The following is a 9,041-nucleotide window of genomic DNA, read 5'->3' on the forward strand; positions in this document are numbered from 1 at the left end:
ACAAAAATTGTATTTCTTAATTTGAGAACCGTTCATTTAAAACAACTGTTTAAAAATAGTGAAGAGCAGAGTGACCTCTTGGGGTCGAGAAATATTTGTAGGTGAAAAAAAATGGTGTCATATTAATTTTAGTTGTTTGACAGAGTCTGTTTGATGTTATACAAGTAGGCATAAGAGACTAATAAATTTATATTACAAGCATATGTATTTCCTATCACGTGATAAGAAACGACGTCGTAAAATTGCTCCGCCCATTTCCATAATTGCCTTTAGGCAGGTGACAGTTAATTAACCTCGGTTAGTTCACACACCGAGTCACTCGACAAATTTGAGACGTAACGTTAGTAAGAACGATTAAAAGCGCCATTTTAGTCTCAGTGTAGTCACGACCATCTCATCTAACTAAAAGAAGGTAAGCAGCAATCTCCTTGTTATACAATTTATACGTGTATTTGTGCGCATTTGATTATTGTAGTGTAACGTTAAATTGTTATCATGACTCTGGGGTTTTACAAATATAGAAGATGAAAATACCGTTATGGAAAAGTTAGGGAAACCCTTCTTGGAAATGATGAGAATGGAATATTTATTTGCTCAATCTAATTAAACAATCCTCGTCTAGTGATTTCCTTCCCGACCAGAAGATGGCAGTCAATACATTAATCTCAGAATCACTAGAGGCATTCAACTCATATGGAACTCAAACGGCAATCAGGAGACTGAAATTAGGCTACTTCTAAGAATAAACAATTAAAATAATAATAATAATATATCGCTATGAACACCATTTCCACAAAAAAAAAAAAAAATTTAATGTAACATGAACCCAATATAGTCATCTGTAATTTGGTATGTTAGTAATTTATGTAAAATGGCCTAATTAAATCCTGGGAAGCTAAAATATTCACTGATAAACTTTGACAATATGGCACATAGGTGCATAACACTTATACATTTAAAAGCATACAAAAGTTCACAACAGAATTAAACCACAACGCTCCTGACCACTAGGGGTGGTTGGGCCATCAACGCCACGGGCATCTGTTTTATCAGGACATCTTATTTAAGCGGAACCAAACTTCATTAAAATACTCTGAACTTTACAATTCACAAACATCTAATGTAAATGTGTATTAACTTTAAATTACAAACTTACATTAACTTCACCCACATTGAGAATCTTCTTTTTTTGGCAGATAGCAAACCAGCTTTTGGTATAATACTGCCACCAAGTAAAATGGAGTTCAGATCTTTATTTATATACTTGATTCCACATCTATCCCTTTAGTAAGGTCAGCACCTCTCGTATTTAACCCCCTTTGTTTTTTTTAGCCAATAGATTTTCTAGTGACAAAGTCTGAACTTCTTTTCCCTACAATTTTCACCTTTTATTATTTGTTGTGCAATTTAAAATGAGGTCTTTCACCGGTGTTGTTTTTTTGTTTTGTTTTTTTTTTGTTTTTTGGTCTCTCTTGTCTTAAGCCAGTAAATTTTAAAAATCTTAATTTTTCAGGTCGACACTGCCTCCTTGAGGTCGCTTAGAATTTTTTTTTTTTTTATCTTGTGGCTTACTGTGGTTTTTAAAATAGAGCAGACCGTTAAAGAGGCTACAATGCACTGCCTAGTTATACTGAGCCAAAACAGTGAAAAAAAAAATCTGCAGTTGCACTAGGCACAAGACAATGCACTACATAAAAAAAGACCAAAATCCTGGAAGCCTGGCAAGTTAGTTCAATCACTGTATTTCAAAGAAATTTACTTGTGTAAGAGAAGAATAAAATAAAAAGACATTTGAATAATAAGCTGAAACAGACTTGGAAAGAAAACACATTTTTCTTCACATTAACATACACTTTATTCATATCAAGTCTTTTCTGTTAAATTTTTAAAGACAACATTAAATACAGAAGGCACTTACAAAAATTGTTAAATTATAGAAACATATTAACATGGATTAAAAATAATAAGAAAAAAGGATAAGGACTAGAGAAAGCGCCACATGGCTGCCTTGTACAGTACATCTCAAGTAAAATCTACAGAGTGCTAATCTAAATACAGTATAAAGAGGATTTATTGTTATTAGTTTAATGCCCCTACTAGGTTTTCATACATAATTTCATTATTTGAAATACAGATAGCACATAACACATTTGTTTTTGTCACTAGTAAGTGGTTCTTGTTCTGTTGCGATTATTTTAAATGTTAGGCTTTGTGGTTTCTTCACCGAAGGAGTACTGGTACAGCTCGATTAAGCGGTTGGCCTCCCTCTGCCCTGACAACAAAGCACCATGGGTAGTGGAATAGTATTTTCTATGGGTGGCCTCCCCAGCAAACAATACCTGTAGTGGCTTTGGAAAGATGAAAAGAAAAGAACAACAAAAGTTATCTTGACCAAACATATGCTCTACAACATTACTGCCCTGGGGCCCAGTAAGCTATTTTAAGCATGAGTCTCAATCGTTCTGCTATAGAAAAGTGATTTAACAGTCTCTAGCCTCTTGTTCTTTTTGTGCAGTGTGCAGTCTGTGGGGTCAGACTGTTCCTTTCAGACCCTTAATTGGCCAGAGCATGTTTGTATGCTTATGCTTATGCGTATATGTATGTGTTTGTCTGGCCCTTGTACAACTCAAACTTCTCATCTGACTCAAATTTCAGTCTCAGTTCTGCAGAGCTCAACAAGACGCATTTATAAAAACCTCCACGCAAGCAACTCGGCTCAGCCTGACTTTAGAGCAGTCATGGGAAATTTGAACAATGACAAGTGGTGAAGAGGCCATATAAGCAGTTCTAAACAGGATTCAAATGTCTTTTGATTTAAAATAATCAGAAACAAGTCTTATGCCCTGCAGGGGGCAGTCAGGGCACCTGATGTTTTTGGTTTAATTGCCAGATAAGTTAATGGAAACAAAAACCATAATTTACCCAGCATTCACTTATTTGCCCACCATGTGAACATGCACTTATAAAGAGCAGCGATACTCAGATATGCAGTATATATTTTACTGCATAAATTCTGATACCTTAACTATGTTAAGCGTGTACTGCAATTGTGCAAAATTTGCTTTAATAGTTTATACAACTCAGTGGAAATTTCAACTCACCGGAGCCTTAGTGTTCTTAATATAAGGCAGGGGCTCAGCTAGCTTTTCCACATCTCTGCCACTGGAGCCAACTCGAGTGAAAGAGTAAGAACCCCGGATATAGGGATTACTGCCCCATGAGGAGCGCAGGATCCGCCTTGGTTTCGGAATATTCTGGTTCCCTGTTAGAAACATCAAACATATGAAAATAAATTGACTATTTGCCAAACGCTACTAATTGATTAAAAAGAAAAACATTTAAATGTATCTTAAACTTGTGCATATTGTTGCTACAACATTAAACCCAGACAATCCTTCTTTCTTTTAAACAGGGTATCTGCAGGATTTTTAAGCTCAAATTTAAAAAATGTTAAGACCTTTTTTAAGACCTGCACAAATATTATTAATACCATATAGTAGCAGGGTAGGGCAACGTCTATGTTATCATTAAACTGTAAAATGACCGTAAAAAGCATGATTTACAGTTCAGATATAGGTTTTCATAAAAAATAAAGTAAATAAATAAACAAATTTCACATTTCACCCTTTAAACCATTTTTAAGAAAATGGATGAGTCAGAAGTATCAATTATTATATTAATTTAAACAATTATTATCAATCAATTATTTTATTAATAAAATAACATCAAAATATATTTTAGTGTCTTAATTGTTTCGATTTTAATAATGCATTATATTCTTGTCGATCCACCAGTTCGCTGCTACATAAAAACATGGGTTGATTTTTACATTGGTCTGAACAAAAACAGCATTATTAAAAATGCTAATTCATTCTCTGCCAGCAGGTGACGCTTTTGGAACGGCATAAATATACCAGTTTCCCCGGTAACCGCAGTACACACAGCAGCACAACTCCTGACTTTGAAACAAGCAGCGCTTATGTTTATTTAATGAAATCACAGCCTTTTTAAGTTTCATCGTCACATTAAGTCGTATCACAATTATTTTCTTTCCGTTCCTAAATTTAAGGCCTCTTGAAATCATAATTAAGACTTTATTGTACCATTTAAGATACAACTTTTGATACAACTAAATTTAAGATTTTTAAGGACCCGCGGAAACCCTGTTTAAAGTGTAAAAATTTTGAAGTACTGCTCTTTTATGCTGATCTATGTTTGTTTTAGTGGTATGGGTTGAGTGGACATGTGTTGAACAAGGGAAGTTAATCTTAAGTCTACTGTCATACAATGACAGAAATTAGGGAACCTTTCAATTATCAGTGGTAAGGTGTGACCAAATCCAATTTCAGCATACTAATTATATAGGACTCGGGCAGATGGGAGGGGAACCTGCTGTGGATCTGGATTAAAACAGTCTGACCTAGTTAAGAGGCATGCCAGTCTGTTGACATCATCTACAGAGGATGTGTGCATTGACCCTTATATCTGACTTGTGTTCTGTCATGAAAGGGTTACAGTGGAAGAGAAACCAGAGTTGTTTACAGTAAAGTTTCCAAGGTGGTGTGAAAGATTGTAGAGTCATTGTCGATACATTTACACTAGAGACCTGACCTTGTCAGAGGTATATGGGCCTTCTTGTCACAGATAAATATAACTTAAAAGCATGACAAGCAGACAGCATTAATATGACCAGTTAAATGTGCATGTGACAAAACTCTGACTCCTTGTTTGGATGGCAAACTTGTTTGCATTAAAATCCTGGGGGGGTGGGTACTCTGGGTTCGGGCCAAATTTCGAGACAGCATGTCAAATACGCATAACCTTTACTCTGTTTATTATATGTAAGTGTGAACTTGTGAATTACGGTGTTATTCTTGCGCATATGCTGACCTGTAAACTGGCGCAGTAGTTCGGTGCATATCTCCGCCACAGTCTCATCGTCACACCTTTCCATGCGCAGGGCCTCTTCTCCGCAGATCCAGCCACTCAACATGTGGCCATAGCGTTCAGGTGGATACAGCACATCAAAGCTGCAGATCTTTCGGTACCACAGCTCTTCTGGGTATGCCTGGCTCTCCAGTTGTGCCTCGTCCTCCCACACAAACTGAATGCTGTTGCACTCAGGGCTCCAGAAGGGCTCTGCAAACTCCAGAAAGATCTTGTCAGTAGTACTAATGCCCAGTTTCTGGATGGCCTGTGCCTTGTCTAGTGGTAGTCCTGGGGAGAAGAGAGTCTCATGAGCTTTCTTCAGAACCCCAAGAGAGGCCGTTACGATCACATGGTCTGCCAGCAGACACTCGCCGTCTTCGCACTCCACACAGACCGGAGAATGGCTTGGCCGTTGGTCCTGGTTATGGTCAACCTGATCTACAATTTCCTCTGTATCATGGGAGCTGCAGTTCCAGTGGATGCGGCGGACAGGCTTACTGAGGCGGAGGACACGACTTGGGATGTCCTGAGCCAGGATCTCAACAATTTTAATGAAACCAGCAGGAATGACATGGTGAGCGCCGGGAATCTCAGTCCACTCACCAAACTCACTTAGAGACACCTCATCCATGCTGGGGGAACTGCTTTCACAGCTCTCCACCTGAGGCACAGATGAAAATATTAAGAAAAGAAGAAATTGCACAGAAAACTTGCTGTTAAGGTACTTCTTGTAACCAAAACTGAAGTCTACTGATTTTGATTGTGACCATTCACTTTATGTATAGCCTTGCATTGCTTCATTTACTACTGTTTTTACTTTGTTTTCACACAGTAAATGCTTGAGCTCTGCTAAACACACCATTTACTCTAAGGTTACAGTTCTAAACTATACTGCTGTAAACAAATACAGGCAAACATAGTCTAGCAGGCATACAGCCAGGTGAGTGCTTTTTCTGGTCCTGCCCCTTCCTCCCATAACCTTTAGCCTTACAGGATGGCATTAAGTGTCCTACTTAAGTCCTACTTTTACCGCAGTAATCCAGGGCTTTTGCTACTAGCAGAATTTCTGTGAACAGCCTGACTAAACGGGACAAATGGTACTCCTTGTTGAAAAAAACAGCATATGCTATATATGTTTTGAAGCATGGCTACTGGTTTGAGCTGGTTTAAGCTGGTCCTTAGCTGGTCATGAGCTGGTCCTGAGCAGGAGCTAGTTGCTTAGGACCAGCTTAAACCAGATCATGACCAGCTCAAACCAGCAGCCATGCTTCAAAACATACCTAACCAGCATATGCTGTTTTTTTCAACAGGGCTGTGTGATGTTAATAAAGAAGTTGAATTGTTCCATTAATTGTAAATACAAGCCTATTGTGAGTCTAGGTCAAAGTGTGGGTTGATGATTAAATGATTAAAACAGTAGTACGTTTGGAATCCATACCTCTGTGGGTGGAAGTCTACAGTATTTCGCAAGAGAAACTCACTGTTGCAAAAGAGTGGGAAGGAAGCATGCATGGCAGTGAGCTTGAAGTCAGTTATCTTGCAAAGGTGAGGACACATGCAATGTGTTTTATGTTGTCATAGAGATGCAGTAAATCTGCTTACAACAGGAACTTCTGGTTGTGGCTTGTTACGGAGATGGCAAACAAGATGCCACACCTATAATTTCAAAATCAGGTCTATAGATATCTTGATTTTTAACTATTCTGCGGCTAAACTAACCACAATTTTCTTATGAAAAATCTCTTCAAAACATTAGAGCCCTGCCCACCTTGAGGTACTGTTGTAGCATAGATAACTTGAGTTTCTTGGTGCTTTCTGAGTCATAAGGGTCAAGCATGATCTTCTTGCGCACCACATCTCGTGTGAAGATCCCCACACTGTTTTGACTCTCGGCTCCCACAGGCTTTCCATTCTGGAAGAACTCCTGAGTCAGCTCATACACCTGCAGAAAGGAGGTCGTTCAACAAGATTAAGGGCGAGAAATCGTAGAGTCATCAGATCATGAAGCTATCCTTACCACAAACAAGGGTTTAATTGCATTAGTTAATGAGGCTGGAATACACTAGGGTCAAAATATTGCATAACTTTAAAAGGATAGTTCACTCAAAAATGAAAACTGTCATCACCCTCATGTTGTTCCAAACTTGTATACAAGAGGAAGTTTTGAAGAATGTCCGTGACCATTGACTTCTATTGCATGGAAAAAACAAAAAAAACAATGAAATATTTCTCAAAATATCTTGTGTTCTACAGAAGAAAGAAAGCCATACAGGTTTGGAACGTCATGGGGGTGTCTAATGGCACTTTTCCACTGCATGGTACGGCTCGGTACGGTTCACTTTTTGGTGGTTTTCCACTGGGTACAGTACCTGGGACCTGGTACTTTTTTTTTTTTAGTACCACCTCGATTGAGGTTCCAAGCGAGCCGTACTGATACTAAAATGTGACGTGTGAACACTACAGATCACTGATTGGTCAGAAAGAATCGTCCCTACCTGCGTCATTGGATTTGTGACAAGAGACACCAAACACGCTAGATTTAAATAGCCAGCAACAGCCACCGCAGTACCATTTGTTCGCATTACTTTTTAAAAAAAACTTCCTTTAAACGAGAGCCGAGTCGTACCACGCAGTGGAAAAGCGCCATAAATGATGACATGATGAAATGATGAGTTAATTTTTGGGTGAACAATCCCTTTAAGTGGTTTTCTCTTTCATTAGCCTAAATTGCAAAGATATTTGTTATATTCATAACGGGGTTTGACACTAGATTGTCAGATGCAAAATTATTAAAAATAAATTAAGAAATATTAACCCTCTAAGCGCCAAAGTCGCAAAATTGCGACAAGACGTCATACTTAATAAAATAGACTGTAGTTCCTAATATGGTGTAATATCTCATTTGTATTCCCTACCACTAGATGGCAGACATGTAGTACTTCGATTCTAGACCAAAATTAAGTCACGTTCCTATTCAAAGTGTTCGAGGAAATAGCATTTACAGTAGATATCTATCTTTAAGCCCTTTCAAGCCACAAGCTTTTGAAATCTTGATGTCAAAATCCAGCATTTTTCCAAAAATCCCTGGCACCTAAAGGGTTAGTAGCAAACAAAAGACAGGGATCTTGCAAAAGACAGTGAGAGAGATCTAGAGGGAGAAAGGCTCATACTGAAAACAGCAGCTCAGGATGAGGTAACAACCACAGAACACAAATTTTACTCTGGCAGCTGTGAGCTTGAAGTGAAAAATGCTTTCTCTGACAAAAAAAATAACTACTTTACGTGAGGGCAGAGTCACAAGATTTAGCAGTTTGTTCGACAGACAGTAGCAAAGTAACAGTTATAGTTAACCAACAAAATGTTAAGCTGGTATATTAAGCTACAAAAATGTTAATATTCTCTAGACTCTTTCAGGTAGAGTGAGGCCATTAATTAGCAAAGCCCATACAACAGAATTTCAAAATGTCTTTTAGAGGGAAATAACTTCTGCTTTGTAAAACAAGATAGTGGGAACACAAATGAAGTATGGCCCTGTTTCCACCTGGTATTAAGATCTTTAATGGAAACAAACATGGAGGTAGTCAAAAAACGCATTTGACCACATCACATTTGTAGTGGAAACGCTATCTGTAAGGGAAACGGAAATGCATCTCGGCTGACCATTCATGATTAGATCACCGAAAATGCTTCTTAATACCAAATGAAAACAGGGCCATACTGCATTAAGTTATTCAAGCCTTATAATCCACAGGAGGCTACACCAAAAGGTTCCACCAAAAGGACACTCGGCTCTCTTCCATTACCTCATTGTACAGATCACTGAACTCCTCCACCAGATCCTTTGGGATCCGCCTGCCATTGTTGGTCTGGTAGTGGGCCACACCATTCTTGGTGTAGAGGCTGATGCGGCCCACACTCCTCTCCTCCTCTGTGGTGTGTTCCAGCAGCCCATTGTCCTCAGCCAGGTGGTAGATGGGGTTCCCATTTGCCCCATGGATCCAGGTTGCTCCAAGTTCCAAAGTGGTTTTACCTGTAGAGAGAGGGAAATTAGCTACCTTAAAAAGATGAAAAATAAAAAATAAAAAATAAAATATATAAAAAAAAATATATAT

General features: G+C 38.3%; 1 protein-coding gene across 1 annotated transcript in view; it reads right to left on the bottom strand.

Annotated features, from left to right (window-relative positions):
- Positions 1-1,839: 1,839 nt before the first annotated feature.
- Positions 1,840-9,041, bottom strand: part of LOC107711526 (spermine oxidase) — an 18,332-nt gene continuing 11,130 nt past the window's right edge. Inside the window, exons 3-7 of the mRNA XM_016516514.1 lie at positions 8,733-8,959; positions 6,698-6,871; positions 4,891-5,590; positions 3,102-3,262; positions 1,840-2,348 (exon numbers count right to left, since the gene is read on the bottom strand). Coding sequence (XP_016372000.1) covers positions 2,196-2,348; positions 3,102-3,262; positions 4,891-5,590; positions 6,698-6,871; positions 8,733-8,959 — 1,415 coding nt within the window. The 3' untranslated portion in view covers positions 1,840-2,195. The remainder of the gene's footprint in view (positions 2,349-3,101; positions 3,263-4,890; positions 5,591-6,697; positions 6,872-8,732; positions 8,960-9,041) is intronic.

This window comes from Sinocyclocheilus rhinocerous, unplaced genomic scaffold (assembly GCF_001515625.1).
Source record: "Sinocyclocheilus rhinocerous isolate Xijiao unplaced genomic scaffold, SAMN03320098_v1.1 scaffold2252, whole genome shotgun sequence".
NCBI classification, from domain to species: domain Eukaryota; kingdom Metazoa; phylum Chordata; class Actinopteri; order Cypriniformes; family Cyprinidae; genus Sinocyclocheilus; species Sinocyclocheilus rhinocerous.